Here is a 23,943-nt window from a genome sequence, read left to right as displayed (position 1 = left end):
TATTTAAAAGTCAAAATTAGTCTTCAAATTTTTATAAATGGTTTTATATGTAAACGGTTTCTAGAGCATACTCACTGAGATGCTTATTTTTCAAACGATTAGGGAGATAGATAACTCCCCGACAAGTGTACTACTGTTCTGACAACCGTCTATATATATTTTTTATATAGATCTCGGTTTGCTCTACTCCTTATTAAAAGCCGTTATTTGGAAACAGATACCGAGAACCCTTTTTCTGTCAGTTGATATGTATGCATTCTAACTTCTGTAAGATATAGACCAAAGATGCATTTTCCAACAGCTACTGCCAAACTTTTATTAGGTATTATCTTATTAATCGTCAAATATTTACAAGTTTATACAGCAGATCCAAATACACATCACCAAGATTAGAACAATTTATCTTCAACTACTATTTTCAAAAGGAACATTTGAAGCTACTTCGATCGGATTTTTGATGAGCTGAATGAGTATAAAAAAAATTCCACATTGGGATTTTCTATAGCAATTCATTAAAAGCCATTTACCGTACGCTACTCTTTCTAATTCAGTGTATTCCAAGATACATTCAATATTATTGATTCAACTTCGCAGATCAAAATTAAACTGAACGAATCTGTCTAGATAAAGCTGAAGAGTCATTCTCTAACACGGCAAAGTTGTTGAATCAAAATAAACTCGCCTGCTGTTGCTCTGCACGTCAATAACATAACCTCTTTTTCTGACTAGCGAAATGTCAAATATATTTGATCTTAGTGAACTTAGAGCTAATTTAATTGAAAGCTTGTCTGCAGAAAGTGGAGAAAAATCTCGAAAAGAAATTGTTAAAGCGTATTTAGAAAAAATTGGTGAACTAGAGAATTCATACACGGTGAAAGATTTCAAAAAGGGTTGGTATTATTAAATACACTTAAATCACTTCTCTCCTTTAATTTTTTCAGATTTTAGGTCTTCAGAACTTAAAATGTAAACTGTTTTACATGCTTTAAAAATTACGTGCACGTAAATTGATGTTACTTAAAAATGAAGTAGTATAAATGATTGGAAGGGTTGTTATTATGTTTTAATCAATAAGACGGTACAAGTTAAGTAAGAAACCAGATAATATAAAAGAAATTCGTGATTTCTATTTTTGAAAAAGCACTCATATCTTAACTTATGATTGTGATGAATCTGGTGTACAAATTGTAGATGTGCATGCTTCTGTACACTTAGGTGGATAATTTGGTCCCCTCTGTTAAATAAAAATATTTATGTAAATAAGTCCAAGTGGTTCATTTATAACATTGATCTGATTAAGGTTGATTAATTCACAATTTCTTCTTTGTAATTGAATCTCATAAATGAAGTCAATTTTCTAATATGCTGTGAAAATAACTTGCCATACTATATTCCATATGCCATCTGCCTATCACTTCTGAAATTTGTGTTTAAATTGAGTAATAATGAAATATTTTTTTGCAATTTTAATTCAAATTACATTTTATTAGAATAATCTTGAAGTAGAGTCAACACTGTTACCATTGTGAAAGTTTACATTCTGTGATACAAGACATCTTTCATGCAAGAGTTGAAAACATCCATACTGTGTGATGATGTTCTTAATTATCTGTATTGTGGAATAATGATGAACGTTATCATTATTTTTAAAATAGAAAATTCATTTTTAATAGCAAAAGTTAATCTATTTCTGAATGTAAATCATATGATTTTGTTGATATTAATTTAAAGGCAATAAAGAATGCACAGATAACAATGTTAACAAATTTGACCATGTTATTGAATTTGAATATGAACCTGATGGAATGCAATAGTACTAAATTGGATACTTTTATCTTGAGGTAAATAAATATATCAAATGAAGAATAGTTAGTTAACTTCTGGCTAACATGTTTTCTTTGTACACTAGCAAGACCAATACAATTTCAAAAATTCTATACAATAATATTCCAGATTATCACAACTGGAGCATAACTATTCCCAAATGGTGTAGAATTTGTTTTTTGACATTGATATTAACTAATATAAATAAAAACTATTTATTGCATCTTTAAAAGACTACTAGAACATTTAATTTTTAATTGAAATATTTTATAATAAAGTGATAAATATTATGATTTTGTTAAATTAGTTTTAAAAATAATTTAATCAGTTATTCTTTTGTACAGTTTCAAGTAATTTACTGATAAATTAAAATACTATATTTCTTAGAATGTAAGAGTAACATTAACAGTAGGAAGTGAATGCATTTCCAATGTATTGTTTTTATATATTTATTGTAGTATTTTAGTTAGTACTGTTGTTCTGTGTTGTTAAATATGTTTATAATATTGTATTATATAATATTAATTATATTTAATTTTTATACTTAGGTCTAGAGTGGATAAATGTAACAGAACCATTGTCATTAAAAACACATTTAAAAGGGAAAATTATAATACTTGATTTCTTTACATATTGCTGTATTAATTGTATGCATATATTACCGGATCTGAAAGTTTTAGAGAATCAGTTTTCTACCGAAGATGGACTTGTTGTGGTTTGTATTAAATACTGATTATATTTAACTTTTATTGAACGTTTTCTGTCTGTAATAACCAGTTTAAATAGTCAGATATTTTGAAAAAATAAAGTATTGTATACATTCTTTTTCATATAAATGTTATTCATTATGTAGGAATTTTAAAAATTTGTATCATCTTATTTTTGAATGAGTTACCAAAAGTATAGTTAATTCAGTAGAATTAATTATATTCTTTGCAACTTCTTCAAAAAAAGGGTATTGTGTTTTCACTGGTATGTTTATGCCCCTGTAATTTTAGAGTAACTGTACCACTTTTCATAAAATAGGTGACTCTAGATAATGTTAACACTTGGGTACTGGCCTACTTTGGTAAGATTTTCTCCTCGACCTGGATTATTGTTTTTCAACATTTTAAATCTAATGTTTTAAATTAATTCTTAACTTTTTTTAAGTTTTTAGTGTATCCTTTTCTGGTACACACAGCTAAAACAAAATTTACTTGTATCAAATCTGGACACTGTCAAGAGTTGAGGGACAGTGAAACATGCTTTTTTTTTCTTTTTTTTTTTTTTTTAAGACCATAATGGATCACTTTAGTACAATTTTTTTTGGCAAGTTCTTTCTTTTTTTGCTGATTTGTTGTTTTTCAGCTTTTCTTTTTTGCCTGTAATTTCTAAGGGTTTCAGATCTTCTTGTTCAGAGTACACCTGGCTTATTGTTTTCTTGGGTTTTGGTAGGAATCTTGTTTCTTTATTTTTTAATTTCTCATAGTTTCCGGTTTTTGTTTTTAGGTTTTCACGGGTTATGTCTAATTCCTCCATGTCTTTCTGTACTTCGTATAACCAGTTCGGTCTGCTTTTCTTGTTCCAGAAAAGTTCGATTATCCGTCTGATAAGTCTGGTCTCTTCCATTCTGAAAATATGTGCTAGAAATTCTCTTCTTTCTAAATTTATTAGTTATCGGGATGATAGTTTTGTAAACCTCTTCGTTTGGAATAATTCTCCAAATCCCGTCTTTTTTAATGTTTTTCCCGATGCAACGTCGTAGAATCTGTCTTTCAATCTTTTCCAGTTTGTCGGTAAACCTTGTCTGGTACGGTCCAAATATGGTTTCGCATCCTTAAAGTATTTCTGGTTGGATAACAGAGTTATAATGTCTTATTTTTGTGTTTATGGACATGCATTTTTTGTTATAGATGTTGTGTGTTTTTATTGTGGCTTTGATGAGTTTATTTATTCTTTCATTCCAGTTTGGATTTTCTTGGAGGTTGTGCGTGATGTTTTCCCCCAAATATTTAAAGTTTTCTACTAGTTCTATGTCATTATTGTTTATTTTTACTTTGCTTATGCATAGTGGGTCTCTCACCATAATTTTGGTTTTTTCGTATGAAATTTTTAGACCGATTTTTCCTGCAATCTCTTCCAGTGTTGACAGTTGGTATCTGGCCTCTTCTATATTTTGGGATAGTAGGGCTAAATCGTCCGCAAAGCCTAGGCAATTTACTGAGATACCTTTTCCAATTTTAACGTTGTCTTTATTTAATTTTTTCCAATCCCGTATTATAACTTCAAGGGCACAGTTGAATAAAAGCGATGACAGTCCATCTCCTTGTCTCAGTCCTGTTTTGATGTCGAATGGATCAGATATTTCTCCCCTGAATTTAACCTTGGATTTGGTATCCGTTAGTGTTAGTCCGATGATTTTGACTAGTTTTGGGTGAAGCCATAATTCTGCAGTCAGGAAATTTTCTCCACTTGCTTTGTTGTTTTTCATTTGCTTCAGAGCTATCTTTACTTCTGCTAATGTTGGTGGAAGGATGTTTTCTCTTGGTGTTTTAATCTGGGTATTTGTGTTTATTTCCAGAAGTTCTTTTGGTTCTTCACAATTCAGAAGTTTTCTAAAGCTTTCTCTCATGATGTTGGCATTTTCTTTATCAGTGTGTGCCAGATTTCCTTCTGAATTTCTTAACATTAGTGTTGGGGCATTAAATGTAGTGTTCTTCAGTTTAAAGTTTTTGTAATATTGTCTTGTATTATTTTTATGGAAGTCTTCCTCAATCTGTTCTAGTAATTTCTTGTGATACTCCCTCTTTTGATTTCGGATTATTTTTTGTGCGAGTTTTCTTTGCATTCTTAGTTTTTGTTGGTTCTCTTCTGTCTTTCTTGATTGGAAGATCAACCAAGCCTTGTGTCTGTTTTCCAGTGCTTGATCACAGATAATGTTCCACCACTGATGTTTCCTTTTTTTATCTGGCGGTGCAATTTCTGATGCTATTTCTTTTAGTTTTTCCACCAGGGCTTCTAGTTTGTTTTCAGTCCCTAGTTGGTCTGTTTTTTTGGTGTATGTGACATTTCCTGTAATTTTATTCTGGACATATTGCTTTTTAAATATTTTGTCCCTTGCAGATTTTCTCCGTGGTGTCATTTTGATTTTAATTTTGATTAAGTAATGATCTGAGTCTACTTCCAAACCTCTCAACACTTTTACATTGTAGATCTCTTTGTGTGAATTTTTTTCCATACAGACATGGTCGAGTTGAAACTCTCCTAGTTTCCAGTTGGGACTTTTCCAGGTTTTCATTCTTTTGGCTTTTCTGGGTAGTCTGGTGAATTTAGATAAAAGGTGGTGATTTCTACAGTAATCCACTAGTCTTTGGCCATTTGCGTTTGTTCTTTTCTGTACAGGCCATTTACCAATGATATCTTGGTATCTTTTTCCTTTCCCAACTGTTCATTAAAATCCCGTAATAGAATTTTGGTATACCTTTTGTTGATTTTGGTAGTTATCTGGTCCAATAGGTTCTAGAAGTTTTCCACTTCCTTAGGGTTAGTCCTGTTTTTAATGTTTGTTGGTGCATGTGCGTTGATTAGTGTGTAGAATTTGTTTGCTGATTTTTTCGTTAATGTTGCGATTCGGTCTGAGTAGGCTTGAAAATCTATGACTGAATCGAGTATTGTATTTTTGACGATGAAACCTGTTCCAAACTGCGGGACATTTTTCATGACTTTTTTGCCAGGAATTCCTTGGTAGATTCTGAACCCTTGTGATTCGTAGTGTTCTTGTATGGTATTTCTCATTTCTTGTAATGCTAATATTACTATTTTCTGGTGTTCTAGTATGTTTGTGAGGTTTTTGAGTTTCCCTGTTTTCATTAGTGAATTAATGTCGCAAAGTAGTGGAACTGTTTTGTTTTAACTGTTTGTTTTTTGGGTGTATTCCGACGCTCCGATTCGTTTTTAGAAGTTTCTCTTATTTGTCCACCTCCCCAATCCAATGGTGAACTTCTCTGGTTATTACCAAAAGAGATATAGTTAGTAATAAAAGAACTTTCCATACTTGAACTTTCTAGGATGTTTCTTTCCTGTGTTGTGGGCAAGCCCACGAGTTTACAACTTTGGAGTTTAGCCAAAGAGGTTTGATTTCGATTTAGTTCACTTATGGATATCTCCAGTTCTCCATAAGCTATCCAGACGAACCACACGGAGGCCCGAACGATTTTAAGAAAATAAGATTTTGTATTTGGAGAAGGTTTTAAAATCGTTCCGAAATCACTTCGTCCATTGTTTTCTTTATTATAATAAATATAATATTTATTAATTATTATCTTACCAAAATCTGATAATATTAATTATTTTCTTCTGCAGTATTTGGCAAAACTATTAATAAATCAAAGATATATATATATATATAATTCTACCAATTTAATTCTACCAATTAACACTATTTTTTAAGATATTTTAATTGTAATTCACTTTTTAATGTAATAGAATAGTCTGGAAAAAAGCACTTAGAGCACATTATATTTGGTTTCTGAACAACCTGGACAGTGGGTATTACTCTCTTTTCCAATACTACTCTTTTGTATACTATTCTTTTTCTGTTTAGCTTCTGGAACCACTGTAAAGTATTACTTCAGATGATGAGTGAGGATGATATGTATAAATGTAAATGAAATGTAGTCTTGTACAGTCTCAGGTCAACCATTCCTGATATGTGTGGTTAATTGAAACCCAATCACCAAAGAACATTGGTATCCATGATCTAGTATTCAAATCCATATTTGAATACTACTATAGATCTGCCTTACTAGGATTTAGACCTTAGAACTCTTGACTTTGAAATCAGCTGATTTGCGATGACGAGTTCACTACTAGATCAACCTGGTGGGTCTCTTGTAAATCTGAGCATGTAATTTCTTCCAAAGTACTTAGTCATTTTATTGTGACATACATTACATCAACTTCAGCCTTGTTTAACTTTAACAAGTTCATGGATGTTAATAATCGCCTTAGAAATGTTTACATTTGGGTATAAACCAATACAACTTTTTCTCAAAATATTATTTCAATTTTATTTCCAGTTACTAATTGAAACAATATATAGCATTAAGGATAGCAGTATTAAGAATAACTCAAATCTTTGAAAGCCTTACTTTCATTGTAACTGACAATTGTTGATGGCTTCTGTAATATATCTGCATTTGCTTGGACTGGCACCATTTGTAGTACAGATTTGGTAGTAAGAAAATAAAATCCTTCCAATTACAGTTTACCCTTCAATTTTCCAATGATAACTTTGTTATTATTTTACAAAATAACCATCTCTCCTTTTTTTGAGTTTCCTGTTGGCTAAAGATTTTTGAATATGTTTGTTATTTACCAGTTAGATGAGTTTTTCAGTTATTTAGAGTCTGAGTAAGTTGCTCAGAACTGTAGAAATTACTGTTTAATATTTTATGTGTTTCTTGAAAGGATCCTGAACATACATAAGCTTCCACTATTAAACCATTAGTTCCAACCTTCAGAAAAGTAACATATTGTAGAAAAACACGTCTGAAAATAACGAAACTATACTGCACTAAAATATGAGCAGTTTACAAATGACGAGAGTAATAACATATATAACTAATGGTGGTGTTAGTGGTAACAGCATTAAACGTCACACTCAAATAACTGTAGTTTTAACTTGTTAGGTTCAGTTTTAAACTGCTAACGTGGTATAATTAAATTTCAGCTTATTTGTCACTATAAAGTTAATATTTTTAAAATTTAGAGCTTCAATTTTATGAAAAATTAATTAATGTCAAACACCAATAATACTTTAGTAAATTATCGTAATTAAATTATTAGGTACAGTTTAATTACACCATTTTACTGTTTGAATTTAAATCACTGCTCTGAATGGATTTGATTATTTTGTAAAATTAAAATCAAGGAGGTTATCAAGGTACAAAAATATGTATGCTTGGTTACAGTTATTAGGATTTGGGGAGTTACTCAGGATGTAAGTAGCACATTACTGGTGAGTGGTTTTGCATTGACCAGCTCAAATATGTATTTAACAAATTCCTTTTAGTCAAGATTCTAAAGCGCCTCTGAAGACCTTATTCAGGTTTTCCTAAAGAAAACTATTGCCTATCCTGTAGTGAAAACTTTAAAGGGATAAGTTGTTTTAAAAATCTTATATTTATTCATCTATTCTCTGAAATTTTCCTTTATAAATGTAAATGTTATCTTTTGTTCAGGGTAATGAATCTTTATTAAATAACAGTTTTTGTTAATGGTAGTTTTTTCTATAAGGTTAGGAGGATTTAAGAAGGGTTTTATAGACTTATAATTTGTATTTTTCATAAATATATTTTTTTATGCAGATTGGTGTACACAGTCCTAAATTTTCAAATGAAAGAAAAACAGCAAATGTTGCTGCTGCAGTAGAGCGATATGAAATACTACATCCAGTTGTAAATGATGCAGAAGAAACAATGTGGGAATCATTGGGAGTTTGTTGCTGGCCAACACTTGTTGTTGTTGGTAAGAAAGTCCTAAAATTATTAAGTTGTGTTTTGTTTTACCATAGATGTTTTCTATAAGTAATATATCTGAAAAATTAATTGCTAATTTTATAAAAATTAAAATATTTTTACGTGTGTGTTTATATTATGTATGCCTTGTAACTGTGTTTTTCAAATTTTGTAGTGAATATTTTTAACTAGTGCATTGTTTTGTTTTAGTGTTTGTAGAATTTCTTTAAAATATATCCATAAAAAAAAATTGGTGACACTAGGTTTAGGTGCCCATAAATCACTGTTGGTGATATGATCATTAAAATCTGTTTTTAAAATACTTCTACTGTAGTTAGAAAGAAGATGGGGTTGCTCCATTATGTTGAATTCCAGTGCTTTGATCATACTCTTCAAAAGCCTTATGCTACAGATAATGCTGAGATCTTTCTGAATTGAGCAATGAATCTCTTCAGATATTAATAGGTCTTCAATTTTCTTTTAAAAATCATACCCAAAACTACCCTCTAACAGATGCAATAACATTTCATGTAGCACATGTAAAGTTTCTACTACTTTAGTAGAATTTAATGTTTTAAATGCTTCTTGGATAAAAAAATAAATTTTTCAATACATGGATTCCTTCAGGTACAAATCCTTGGAGCCACAAAGAATTTACTAGTCCTTTTACTGTATATAGATCATTAAGAGGTGTAAACATTATATAAGTATTTTATAATACTTTTGCTGAATTCAGCTCTTTTTTATCTGTTGCCACTGCAGTTTTAGATCCTTTGTTCCATGGTAACAGGTTTTTATACAGTCCAGTCTTAGTTAGTAAACCTTTTTATGAGTTTTGTAGTTTTTTCTGTACACCCGGCCTAAGCTGTTATATTATGTTCTCAAAGGTTTTCCAATATTTCATTTCCCTTTTGGAATATACCTATATACCATTACCATTAGGCTGTTGGAATCTATCCTGTTTAAATGACTGCCAATGTCTTGCACAATATGTAACTTTTCTTTTGCTTATTGAATCCAAATTCTTCCTACATTTCAATATTTGTCTGATTCGTTGATATAACCACTCCCATGCCTGATTCTTATGAAAAGTTTTATTTCAGCAGCTTAAATTCTAATATATCGTTTTGATGATCCAAGTTCCACCTGATAAAATTAGTGTTGACATAGCTAAGGTATTATAAAATTTCAGGCTTGTTTCGACTTTTATGTTTTTTCTTAAAGTTTTATGTGTTTCTGATATCTTGGAACTAGGTAAGCTTCTTCTTAATATCCTTATGTTTTCATATGAGCTGTCCTATCTGAGGTATTTGAAATGACACCTTTTTTATATTCTAATTATTAATCTTAATTTTTGTTTTCCTTGTACCCTTTACTACAAATGCCTTAGTCTATAACATTGCTGCAGATGAGTTATGCTGTATAATTATAGTATGTGGTTACTGACATTTAAATTTGGTGTTAGAATTGATTTATGCTATTTTTTCATTGATTTTTATTAATATATTTATTGTTAATATGTTCAGAAGTGTTTAAGAAAGATACTTATTTTGAAAACAAAATTTGTGGTTAAAAATTGTTCAATCGTAATTACATTTCTTTTTTAAAATAACAATTCTATCACTTAATATTTCACTTCATTGACTTGTTATTTTGCTATTGTTACGTTGAAAAGTATTATAACGTACTGTATATAGAGTACATTTATGAAAATATTGTACTATTACAATATAAATTGTATCATTTTGTCTAGAATGTTCAAGAATCGTTCTAGCCATGTTTTACAAGCATTTAGTTGTAGTAATATGCTTGGAAAATTCTAGAAATGTTTCAAGAATAATGTAGCAGTTTCTATACAGAGGGTCCCATGAAGAAACTGAGAAACTTTCAGGGTATGTTCTAGTGATAAAAATAATAAAGTTCACATAAACATAGGTCTGGAAACACTTTGTTTTTGAGTTACGGTAAGTGAAACATTTTGCTCAGATTCAGTTCTTCTGATAAAAAGAAGCCCTACTGTAATTTTTGGACCTAAATTAAAGAGTAAAGTTGGTGGTTTCTTATGTAATTAATGCTGGGAAATAGGATAAAACATGTTCCAGCATTGTAACTTCAGTAGCTTTTAACATATCCAATGTAAAACACAAAATTTGGTGTCAAAAAACAAGTTTTTGTAGCTTTGTTGTACAATAGCTTTGCTAATGACTAATAAATGTTGAAGATTTAGTAACAAAATTTGTAAAGGATTTAATTCTGAGAAAATTAAAGTAAATATAGCCAATAAAAAGTAATAAAAGCTTTTAAAAATCGGTTTTTATTGAAGTAAAACAGATGAAAAATAGACAGAAAACCGTATTATTCTTTCTGTACCTAATTAACGTTATTCTTAATACAGCAAAACAAAAAAATAAAACTCATGAAATGATAAATGCTAACAGAATGCAAACCTCAGTTGCAGTAATTGTTTGAAATTCCCTCCTTTGCATTGTACACAGCACTCTGCTCAACATAAAATATTTCAGGTGGCTTTCTGTATCATCTCAGGATCATTTTGTGTAAATTCAATAGCTTTTCATATTTTAATCAGTAACTCTTCTTTGGTATTAACTTTTTTCTGGTGTACTTTCATCTTCATATGGCCTGAAATGAAGTAATCTAGTGGCTTGCGTTAAGTCAGATGATCATGGTGACAATCTATTGATCCACTACGTCCAATCCAATTTAAGAAATTATACTTCAAGTGATTTCTAGCTACTAAAGAAAAATGTGACATTGCACCATTGTGCTGGAAAGTCATTTGCACTCTGGTTTGTAAAACAGCTAGCAAATTATCTTTCAAGAAATGAATGTATGCACCTCCCGTAAAGTTTCCATTGAAAATAAATGGTTCCAGAATTTTGTCTTAAATAATGCCACACATTAATGCCAAACATTAATGTGAAATCTATGTTAGAAACTAAAATTCTGCAGTACCATGTGGATTGTCTTCGCTTCATAAATGGCTGTTTTTAGAATTGAAGATGCAGTTTCTTGTAAAAGTGGCTTCATCAGTAAATCAAATTGAATTTACTTTATCAGTATTATCTAGAAGCCAATGACAGAAGTTTAACCTCTGGGTTAATCTGATGGCCACAAATTTTGTAACCTTCTGCAGGCAGAAAGGATAAAGATTTTCTTTCTGTAGAATGTGCTCCACACTTTGTTTTTTGACAAACCAGTGCAACATGAAATTCGCCTGGTACTAGTGTCTGGGCTACGCTGAATCACACAATGTTCAACATTAACTCGATGATTTACTTAGGGTTCAACAGAAAATTAACACGTTGGAAATGACCCTTCTGTTTGTAAATGCTGATGTACTGAAGAAAAAATTTTCGTATTTGGAATCTTCCTTCCAGGAAATCTCTCCTGATATTTATGTTGAGCAACTTTAGAATTTCTGTTACAAAATCATAAACAAAAATTGTATTCCTCATTCCCAGACCTACGTTTCTATGAACTCTTTTCATTATTTTCATCAATAGAACATGTACTGAAAGTTTCTCTGTTTCTTAGTGGGACATTCTGTGTATTAGGGTATTGTCAAACTTAATAAAGCTCATGTATTTATACATCAGAATTGCTCTTTTAAGTATTGTTCTTCTTAACTACTTCTGATTAGTAATCAATATACATTGCTTCTTAATTTATGTTGTAGCATCTGATTAAAAAGTATTGTATGAGTAAAATAAATTATTAATTACTAAATGTAGAAATCTTATGCAAGCAAAGGGATCACAAAAAAAGTATTTATGTAATACTTGAAATAAGACATTAAGTAAACTTAATTTGAAATAAGTTTTTATATTTTAATATTATAAATTTATTATGTATTTAATTTACTGAGAAGATGTTATATATTCTTTTTAGGTCCAAATGGAGACGTTCTTTTGGAATTGATGGGAGAAGGTCACAAAGAATTGCTACAATGTTTTATAAGTGAGTGTCTTATATTTTTTAAAAGTAAGGGTATTTTATCTAATCATCCTTTACCTCAGATACAACCATTTCAGCATACTTTTCCATCATCAGCGCAACCGCTTCTTTATCCAGGAAAAATTATTGTGTCAAACAATTTGGTAGCAATAGCTGATACTGGTCATCACAGAGTTGTTATTCTTGATACAAGCGGTAAAGTACAGGTTTGTTGTGGATAAATGATTGTAATAATAAGTTACAATTAATGTTAGTATCCGTAATTTTTATAGTGCATGTAAAGGTGGGTCCTTCCTGCAAATTACCTCTGCTTGCCTCCTCTACCCCACTCCTATAACCTGGCATTTGGAAAACTTGCTACTGGTTGCTACAAAAGTAGTGCGTATTTGCTATTTAAAAATAATTTTTGTAAATGTCATAGAAAATCATAACATTATAGCCTATAATAAATAAACAACTCATTTCATATACTTTTATATTATGTCATTGTTTCTGTTTGTTTATAGAAAAATCGTAGTTTAATATACTTGAAAAAAACATGTTTTTTTAAGAAATAAATAAATAAATTACTTCATATATATATATCTTGAACAAAATATTAGGCATAAATAATTTTATTTACATAACAAATTACCAGAATATATTTCGTTATTATTATAGTAACGTTATAATTAGATACGGTGGAAGTCATTACAAATTAATGGATGTGATTTTTGGAATACACTACTTCAGCTGCTGGAGTGAGGAGAAGTCGCTCAGTGATATTAAGAGTAGTGGAGGAGATGCCACAGCTCACTAATGACCCACCTTCAGATATTACATACACTATAGTAGTCATTAATTAATATTAATATAATAATACTAATTTAATTACATTAATACATAATGAATACTAATTTTTTTTCTGAAATTAAATCAGAAAAACAGTCAATCATTATCATATGATAATTATTAGCATTACTTAAATTTACAAACTTTTTTACAAGGAAAAAAATATATAAAATGTTCAGCTTGAATATGTCTGCAACCAACCTACATTTTTCGTATCGCTGAAGCCTAAATATAATTCACATCACCTATAATGAAATACAGTAGAATTTCATTCATTTATTAGCATCAAAGAAATTTTTATTGATTGATTCCAGTCAAATCATTTTTCATGCAGTCTGCAATATATTAAAAAACATATATAAACTAATATTTAAGGGTTACACATTGTACGTTGACTTTGATCATGTTCTTATTGAGTACAGTTTTGTTTTGTTTTGTGTTAAGTTATTTCATATATTATGTCATACTTTTATGGTTTTATATTTAAAATGAATGAAATTTATCATTTGTAGAAAACAAAATTGATGCATGAGGTGATGGTAATTTGTATGTGAGCTCGTCTATAGTTTTGTGTTCTATGTAGAGGTTGTTGTGTAAAAACCTAATTTGTGGCTATAAAGTAAAGCCCATTCCCTTATCCCTTCTGTAATAATTAATACATAAATTCATGGAGGAGAAGTAAGAACAAACTGTGTGATGTTATTTTAATTACTGGAGATTCTTCCTTTGTGTGTGGTATGTAAACTTTAAAAAAAAATCTCTAAAATCAAGATAAAGCATACATTAGATAAATTATATGATATATTAAAAAAATTTGAATAAATCGTCATACAAATAACATTAAAATCTTAAAAACATATAAAATGAGTAAGATATTTAATTCATTTTTTATTGAGTAGGTGTATAATGAGGCAAAAAGAAAAGCACAGGACAAAAACAAATGGAGAGGCAACAGCGGTTGTATAAGAATAAATTTGTTGGATGACTCTTGAGTGTGTGTATAATTTATTTTATTCTTTGTGATTTAGCATGTTGTTGGAGGACCTGACTCTGGTTTTGTAGATGGGAGTTTTTCTGAAGCAAGATTTCATGCTTTACAAGGAATTGCTTTTTATTCTTCATCAATTCTGTTTGTAGCAGACACTGAAAATCATGCTATAAGACAGGTAAACATTTTTTTCATAATAAAAATTTATGATTTATTCGTAGTTAATAATAATTATTGATGAGCCTTGCCTGAATCTTCTATTGCTCTCATAATCCCACACAATTTACACCTAGATTTATGGATTTATGAATGTTACCAATTCTGTTCTTCTCAGAAGTCTACTTCTGTGAGTTAAAAGTTTTTTATTATTGACAACTGTTATACAAAAAAAAATCTTTTATATGTTAATTAAGTTTTTCTGCCAAAAATTTATATCTTAATTCTATTTCATTTATAATTTCTGTCTTGATGGTTTCATTGTTTTTGGTACTGAATGTTTCAACTGAGAAATGGTGTTTGATAAAATAATACATAATGATAATAGACACATAGTGAATAAACCAAGTTCAAAGATTAAAATAGTGGAAATCAGCATTTTAGGAATGTCTTAGTTTTTGGACAGTTTTTTTTTGACTCTTGATGTGTAATTATAATTTAAAAAAATAAAAGTAGTCTTGATTTTTAATTTTTACTATTAATGTACAGGTTATAATAGTTTAATCATAAGGTTCCAATTTTCTTTTTGCTGCTTTTACTTATTTATTTTTAATGTTAAAAGTAATATTATTACTACATTAATAACAGTCAGACATGCGTTTAAATGTATTTTAATATTGATGAAGAGATGGAAGAAATTATAGATGAAAATAATAGCAGATTCTTGTCAGGAATTAAGTCCAGGACCAACTGCTCTAGAAGCTAGCATACTAACACTAACCAACTAGTTATATGAATGAATTACAGCCAAATCTTGGCAATATAAAACTGAAGAAATTTTTTTTTTTTTTAAATGTTGAGATGTATGGTAAATTTACAAAACTGTACTGTTATCACAATTGTTCTGTAAGTCTAATTTTTTATGAGGTGTGATTAAATAGTAAAACATCATGTACTAAAATATTTATACCATATCATTATTCCTCCACTTAGTTGTAGAGCAGTTAGTAGACTATTATTTGCTAAAGTACAAAAAAAGTGTACAAAAAGTACAATTCTGTAAGTTATTTACTCTGTAAGAATAAATATTTAAGGCTGTAAAGAAAAAGAAAATTGCATCAGATGAAGAATTTAACAAAACATAGCTATTTGTAATAAGTTTTTTGTTGTACTATATTTATATTGTAAAAATCAAAATTGTAAAATGCTAGGCAATATATTGAAAAAGAAAGCATAGATGATCATAAGGTTATGTTCAACATTTCTTGAGCAGGAATGAAACTAAATAATACAGTTTCTTTTTCAAGATGTGACATCTCTTTTCATGCCCAGATCACAAGTTAACAAAACAAGTTTGATTGCTATTTTTACTGTCTGTTTTAATGATTTTTAAATAGAATTAAGTATGAAGTTATAATTAAAAAAAAATTGCATTAGATATTTCTTATTTATTTTCTGTTAAAGAAGTTTTAATTTGTAAAAGAGATGCGAAAAAATAGAATAATTAAGGATTTAAGTTGACAAGGTAGAGTTCTGCAGTTAAAGTTTAAGATCAAAGTTGTTTAAATATTGAAAAACTTCTTTTAAGTGGTGGGTTTTGTTTTACTGCTAATCTAGCTAATTGATGATTAATAAAATAAAATAAATACTATATTTGTGTGTATATATATATATATATATATATGTGTGTGTGTGTGTGTGTGTGTCTGTGCACGCGCACGTAGAAAACAAGATTATACTCAAACACCATTGAAAAATAATATGTTTGCTACAAATCTTGAACTACATGTTGATTTCCATCATTAAACAACCATCAGTAACAGTAGTACAGAATTATTCACTTATAATACACAAAACTTAATTGTTGTTCAGCTATTGAATATTGTTGGCAATTTATGAAATTAAAAAAAATTCAAATACTTTTATTTCTTGTAGAAGTTATTATTATTATGATGTTTAATTATTATTATTATAATAATAATTATAAACATTTTGCCTGATTTATTTTGAAACGAGGTCATATGTCTGAAATGTATATTTTTTCTATTGGCTTTATTTATATAAATTTTCTTAGAATTAAATTCTCTGAAAATTTTTTGAGAAATTTTTATTTGCTTATTGGCAGTTTAAGAAAGTTAATAATTTACAGTAAATCTAAAAAATATTTTTTTTTTTTTACTCCAAGTTTTAGAGCTTTGCAACAATTTTCTCAGAAATTACTATATACTGTTCTGTGATTTGTTTTATTTGATTGCCTAAATCATAAAAACTTACAAAACCACAAATTTTCCCCTTAATTTTTAGATCCCAAGAATTTCAGTATGTATTCAGTTAAGCAAAATGTTTATTTAGTCAATTAGAAAACAAATCATCTCTGGACTTATATTTATAGGAATGTTTTGGTTTATATTAATCTTCCAAATCAGTTCTTAAAGTATTGCTGTGAAATTGAAATCATTGGGATTTGTTGGCTTTTAATTTTTTAAGTGCTCTATTAGTTTTATAAATAAACTGGAAAATAAGAAATTACTCAAAGGCTAAAAAATTACTTAAAATTATGGCTATTTCAATTAAAACTAACATCAGTAGATATGGAGAAAATATTATACATAAAAATAATAATAAATAAATAATGAAGGAAAAAAAATAAAAGTAGATTAAAAAATAAGCAAAAAAATCTTAAAATATATAAACATTATTAATCAAAGTATATGAAGTATCATTCTATGCAATCCCAATTGAAAGCGTAGAATTAGCTTAAAAAATCTGTTAAATCCTATTATTATTATATCCCAGAATCTCCATGAAAATCTAATACCTCACATTTAGGGCTGAATAAGATAAAGTTTATCTCTAGAAAAATAAAGATACTATGAACCATATCAAATTAGAATCTATCACCTCCCATGAACAAAATTTAAGTTTAATGTTTTATGAGTCGTGCATCAAAAATCTTAACTGGAATTCTACACAGAAGAATTGAGAGGAGAGTGGAAGAAGTGTTAGGAGAAGACCAATTTGGTTTCAGGAAAAGTATAGGGACAAGGGAAACCAATTTTAGGCCTCAGATTAATAGTAGAAGGAAGATTAAAGAAAAAAAAACCAACATACTTGGCATTTATAGACCTAGAAAAGGCATTCGATAATGTAGACTGGAATGAAATGTTCAGCATTTAAAAAAAATTAGGGTTCAAATACAGAGATAGATGAACAATTGCTAACATTTACAGGAACCAAACAGCAACAGTAATAATTGAAGAACATAAGAAAGAAGCTGTAATAAGAAAGGGAGTCCGACAAGGATGTTCCCTATCACCGTTACTTTTTAATCTTTACATGGAACTAGCAGTTAATGATGTTAAAGAACAATTTAGATTCGGAGTAACAGTACAAGGTGAAAAGATGCTACGATTTTCTGATGATGTAGTAATTCTAGCTGAGAGAAAAAAGCATTTAGAAGAAACAATGAATGGCATGGATGAAGTCCTTCGCAAGTACTATCATATGAAAATAAACAAGAACAAAACGAAAGTAATGAAATGTAGTAGAAATAACAAAGATGGACCACTGAATGTGAAAATAGAAGGAGAAAAGATTATGGAGGTAGAAGAATTTTGTTATTTGGGAAGTAGAATTACTAAAGATGGATGAAGCAGGAACGATATAAAATGCCGAATAGCACAGGCAAAACGAGCCTTCAGTCAGAAATATAATTTGTTTACATCAGAAATTAATTTAAATGTCAGGAAAAGATTTTTAAAAGTATATGTTTGGAGTTTCGCTTTATATGGAAGTGAAACTTGGACGATCGAAGAAAAGATTAGAATTTTTGTGAAATGTGGTGCTATAGGAGAATGTTAAAAATCAGATGGGTGGATAAAGTGACAAATGAAGAGGGGTTGTGGCAAATAGATGAAGAAAGAAGCATTTGGAAAAATATAGCTAAACGAAGAGACAGACTTATAGGCCACATATTAAGGCATCCTGGAATAGGCGCTTTAATATTGGAAGGACAGGTAGAAGGAAAAAATTGTGTAGGCAGGCCACGTTTGGAATATGTAAAACAAATTGTTAGGGATGTAGGATGTAGGGGGTATACCGAAATGAAACGACTAGCACTAGATAGGAATCTTGGAGAGCTTCATCAAACCAGTCAAATGACTGAAGACAAAAAAAAAGTTTTATGATAGAAAATGTTCACAAACAGGTTTTTAATAAATTTTAAAAGGGTATTAGATGTTGGTCCCTCATTGCTAGTTTGTGAAATTTTTTATTGCTGTCAATTAAGTAAGTATATTTCACCAAATAATTAGTGTTTATTATAAACATTTTAAAAATGTTTGTCTTTAATAAATTAATCTTATGACAATTTTCCAAGTTTTGTTGGGTTATAACTGATTTCCCTGGTCTTCTATATTTATAATGTTAGCCTAATACCCCTATTTCAAGTTTTCTTTTATAGTTTGCTTTACATGTCCTAAATTTGCTATTACTGTTTTTACACATCAGTTTGTAAATTGACTACTATTTTGATTTTGAGGAATATTATTATTAATTAAATTTCACTATAAAAGAAAACTAGATCTTTTTTCATTATATTAAGCGTATTGTATAAATCTTGCCATGCATTTAATTGCATGATTAATGCATTGCACTGATTGGCAGTTCTCTAGATGTATGTAAACGATTTAAAGATTAAGTAATATTTATTTTCGTAAATATATATTTGATTAGAATGATTGAAAGTATTTTCCCTGCACCTTTTCTTACGATTAAATTAGAACAAATTTTATAAAATTTTAGATGAAATGTTTGGGTTGGTCCAAAAAAAATCTTCAGGCAAATTAGAATGAGATGTGTTAAAAGTCTCTGATGGCAGATTGTCAGTTAAATTTGGCATACCGCACAATGAACCTTGAAACTGAAATCTTCATAGCAGGAGTTCAACATGAACTTGACCCTACATTTGGACTAACAAGAAGAATTACTATTACCTTGCAATTGGAAGATTATTCTTTTTGAGATTAAGTCCGAATTTGTGCGTAAATTTAACTTTACAAAACTTTGCTGGACTACCAAAATCTAGGAGTATTCTGAATTAATATTATTACCATATTTGTAATTAGTTTTACATAAAGTAGTAGACTGAGAATATTTATGCTTGTCTGCAATTTAAAGGTACAATGTATGTTAGAACCATTGTTTGGATTAAATGTTCACAGATAAATGAGTATGTCGTTTCATACTTGTATATATCTTATACTCTTGTTTATTGCAACAATCCTCAACAAAATTTTTAGGACATAAACATTTTAGGCAACGTGTATTTTGTCAAAAGTATTTTTTGTTCATTGATACTTAATTCTAAAAATTTATTACATGTATATAAATAATGACATAATTTACACATATGACAAAATATCCTTTGAATTACATAACTGATTATTTTTTTGAGTCTTATTTGATTATCAATATGAATCGTTTTGATTACCTTTAGATATGTATGGCATTGAACTTATGTGAATCACTAGTTGATGAATAAGATGTTGTGTTAAGTCTGTTTTAGCAGTCACATTTTCCAATAATTGTTTTCTAGTTTCCAGAAAATGAAAATAGACTAATTTCTGAAAATCAGGAATTGCATGATATGCAGTCTTTCTTTCCACAATTTTGCTGCACCAGCATCTAGCTCAGAAATTAAAAACTGTATGGCAATAATCTCAGAGACATTAACTGGTAAATTCATGGCTTTAAGTGAATTTATAGTAGAATAGAAATATTAATAAAATGAGAAATATTAGGTAAGGATTCTCTTTCCAGTGAATTAATCTTAAGAATATTCTCAGTGTGATGTAATTTATTTTTGCTATAAATTTATAGCAATTTATTTTATTTTGCTATAGATTTATTTATTAATTTATTTTTGCTATACATAATTTGATTTGTTATTGAATCTATTTTTAAGTATATCAATAACTACTTAATAATTTTCACTTGTGAAAGGTAAACTTATAATCATATCAAAAGCTGTCCCTTTAAGTGAAGAACACAAATGTAATTTTTGAATATCAGACAGATCACTTCTTGAATGTAGTACTAAATTATTAAGCATGCTAAAATAATATTACCATTCAAGAATATTTCCATCAAACAATGGTAGATTGTTAGGCAATAATTGAATAGGATTGACTGGTGCTACACACATATTTTGACTTGGGTCTGAATTATCAGAACTAACAACATTATTAATTAATGTATCTAATTTGCATTCCAAATTGCATAAATTATTTTCGATTTGAATCCTATCATTGGAAATACTTTCATTAAAATCTAGTTCCTCAATTTGAGATGGAATATCATCATATTTTTGAGCCAACTCCCTTAAATCTTTTCATTTAATTTTTAGAGAATAATTATAATGGATCTCTTGGTTAAAATTATTAACATATATTTGAATCCTTGTGGTAGAAGATTTGACAACGGTATGGTTTACTTTCAAAGCAGCTAAAGTTGATTCTAATTCTTCTGAACTATTTGGCATGTGTTATGAATATAATAACAAGAACAATAATAAAAAAAATCTTTTAGTAATTGATTTGTTTAATAATTGGTTAATGAATAGTTATGTTATCTGGATGATGTGACATGTAGAGATGTACTCAGAGTTAATAAACTTAATAACACTTAATGTAATACATATTTCAACTCTTATAAGACACTCAAGTAATACTTAAACATTTATTTAGCCGCAATTATCCGACAGTTATCCACATCTGACCTGGAGGACCATTTTTTATGTACAAATCTTCCCTTGCATTTAATTGCATGACTAAAGGATTGTACCAACTGCCAATTCTCAAAATGAATTTAGATGATTTAAAGATTAAGTAATATTTATTTTCACAAGCACATATTTGAATAGAATGATTAAAGAGTCTTTGCCCTGCACCTTTTCTTATGATCATAAATAAGAATTAAACATTATAGCACTTAAATTTTGAACTGAATGAATAGACTACTAAGTCATGATTGAGTATGCTCTTTAAAACAAATAGATTATTAAATGGTACGTGTAAAGCAATTCATTAATTGCTAAAAAAGATTACTAGGTCACAGGACTTTTAGAAAAATAAAGAAGCTATACCAGTATTATTTCTCTACACTTAATTTAACTGCAATTAAAATAGATAAATTGCTAAAGTTTTTATTATTATTAGATTTTTATTTGGAAAAAATCAAGGGAGGTTAAAATATTATGAAGCACAATTTATTTATTTTGATAACATTTTTTTCAGATTGATCTTACTTCATGTCTGGTAAAAACATTAGTGGGAACTGGTAAGCAAAGTAATGATAGGTTTGGAGGTAAATTGTGGACTGCCCAGGCGATTTCTTCACCTTGGGATCTTTGTATTGTAAAAGAACATGTTTTGATTATTGCAATGGCTGGCACTCATCAGATATGGGCATTATTCTTGGAAGATACTGTATGGTGGAAAAATAAGTATGTTTAATTATTTATTTATTTTTTTAACAGATCTTTCTTCGTTTTATCATGATTATTTGTTTGTTCAGTGATATCTATAATGGCTGGTCTGAATAAGTTGAAATTGGCCCTTGAAGGGTGTCACCTAAGTTTCAAATATTACTGATTTTCTAATTAATTAATCTCCAGAATTTAACAAACTACTGCTATTGAATCACACTAGATGTTGGTTGCATTGTGAGCTACAACATACAAGCTCTACAGCATTTAAGGATCACTATTTGGAAACATCTTATATGTTTTCAATCTCTTAGAACCCATAAAGTTGGATCAGATGAACGTTTTTAGTTATGAGTTTCACTTATAGTCGTACTTTCTACATTAATTAAATTGTTCTTGTATTTGAACAATCTTTTTTTTAATATTTATTTTAATCTTTTGTCTTACAAATGTATAAAAATTGAGTTCATTGTTTTTATGCTGTTTGTTTTTTTTTAGGAAATATACAAAAGGTGTTTGTGCCGCAATTGCAGGTAGTGGTAGAGAAGAGAACAGAAATAACAGTTATCCAATGTCATCTGCATTTGCACAGCCATCTGGATTATGTTTTTCTTCTTCTTTTGATGGTATTTTTATAGCAGATAGTGAGAGTTCAACAGTACGAAAGTTACATGTATCTGATGGTCAAGTGTTATCTGTTGTTGGTGGCACTATTGATCCACGGGTAAGATAACATCAGTTATTCTTATTACTAAGATAATAAATGGTATTAGTCCAGGCAGTGCATATTTGGACTTTTTTTATATCATTGCTAATTTTTGGTTTAATGCCTCCAAAATATCATTGGAAGTGATTATTTCATTATATGCCAGTTGAAAAAAGGTATGCTTAAATTTTTATTAAAAAAAAAACCTCAAAAATATCCATTTTCTTCTATTTCCCTAGATAACTGTTTATTTTAGACAAATAATCTAGACAAAAAAGTTTTGTTGTTAAATTTTACACACAATATCATCAGTTGCAAATTGAAAAATATGTTATTATTTTTGCAAAAATAACAATAACAGTCAAAAAAATGGAAAGAAAAACCAAATTTTTGTGAATTTTTTGAGTACTAATATTGTACTTAAGACCTTCAGATTTTGCCTCAAAAAACTTTTTGATATAATAAGCAACCCTCCAAACTTCAACAAAATCGATCTGACAGTTTTTATTTAAAGCTCTATACAATTTAGAAAAGTTGCATTTTTTAAAAATCTGGATTGCAAAATTATTGTGAAAGAACTGTCTGGCTGATTTTGTTTGAAATTTGGCATATTGTTTTGTGTTGGGGCAAGTTACAAAAATAAAATTACACATAGCTTGTTTTTGCCAAAAGAATATTGGACTTTATTTTTAACAGAATGAAAAACAAACTTTCAACCTTTTCTTTAAAGCATAACCTTAAAAAATTAAATGAAATAAACTTAACTTAATCCTGAACAGAACTTATACAAGAAATATCAGCTGAAATTAACATATCAATTGTAATAATACATGACAAATACATAAATATACATTTTTCAAATGATTATTTTGAAAATCTTTTGTATTAAGTACGAGTCTAAAAACAGTTCAAAGAACTAAATACATTGTTATTCAAACTACAAGATGGAAAATACCAAAGCAATAAATATTACTAGAACAAATCACAATATTAATTACAAAGAAGTCCAAAAACATAACTTCACTTCAGGAGTTATTTTCTTTAGATTAATTTAAGAAAAGTAATATGAATTCAGTTCATGAATAAATAAGAATTAATCACTGCACTTAAATTAAATTAAATGATAGTCACTATTTGAAAACATTTCAAGTAAAAACGTAATTTACCCTCAGCAACTGACTTTTAAACAAAGACTTTTATGAACAACCAGAATATTATTAATAATAGTTATCATTAATAACATATAAAATATGTTACACATGAAAAATAATAACACAACCTTTATCTTAACCACCTTTCATGACTATGCTTGAATGAAGAAATGGTTTTTTAAGCCATTCTTGAATTTCAAATTCATAATGTGCAATTAATTGAGTATTTCACTAATTTTACTAATAACACAACTGTTTAATATAATAAATTAAATAATAAAGAGGTTTTAAACCGGATGTTTCTGTTTTTGCGTAGTATAGGGTTA

General features: G+C 28.8%; 1 protein-coding gene across 2 annotated transcripts in view; it reads left to right on the top strand.

Annotated features, from left to right (window-relative positions):
• Positions 1–659: 659 nt before the first annotated feature.
• The window catches only part of LOC142325516 (NHL repeat-containing protein 2), a 51,436-nt gene continuing 28,152 nt past the window's right edge, over positions 660–23,943 (top strand). For both annotated transcript variants that reach the window (XR_012756557.1, XM_075367382.1), the window contains exons 1-7: positions 660–890; positions 2,373–2,539; positions 8,175–8,334; positions 12,234–12,505; positions 14,159–14,296; positions 21,570–21,778; positions 22,259–22,484. Coding sequence is in view for 1 of the 2 variants with exons in the window: in XM_075367382.1 (XP_075223497.1) it covers positions 734–890; positions 2,373–2,539; positions 8,175–8,334; positions 12,234–12,505; positions 14,159–14,296; positions 21,570–21,778; positions 22,259–22,484 (1,329 nt within the window). In the remaining variant the exon portion in view is untranslated. The remainder of the gene's footprint in view (positions 891–2,372; positions 2,540–8,174; positions 8,335–12,233; positions 12,506–14,158; positions 14,297–21,569; positions 21,779–22,258; positions 22,485–23,943) is intronic.

This window comes from Lycorma delicatula, chromosome 5, assembly GCF_047948215.1.
Source record: "Lycorma delicatula isolate Av1 chromosome 5, ASM4794821v1, whole genome shotgun sequence".
Classification (NCBI taxonomy): Eukaryota; Metazoa; Arthropoda; class Insecta; order Hemiptera; family Fulgoridae; genus Lycorma; species Lycorma delicatula.
The sequence above is the reverse complement of the archived record's forward strand: the minus strand, read 5'-3'. Positions and strand labels throughout refer to the sequence as shown.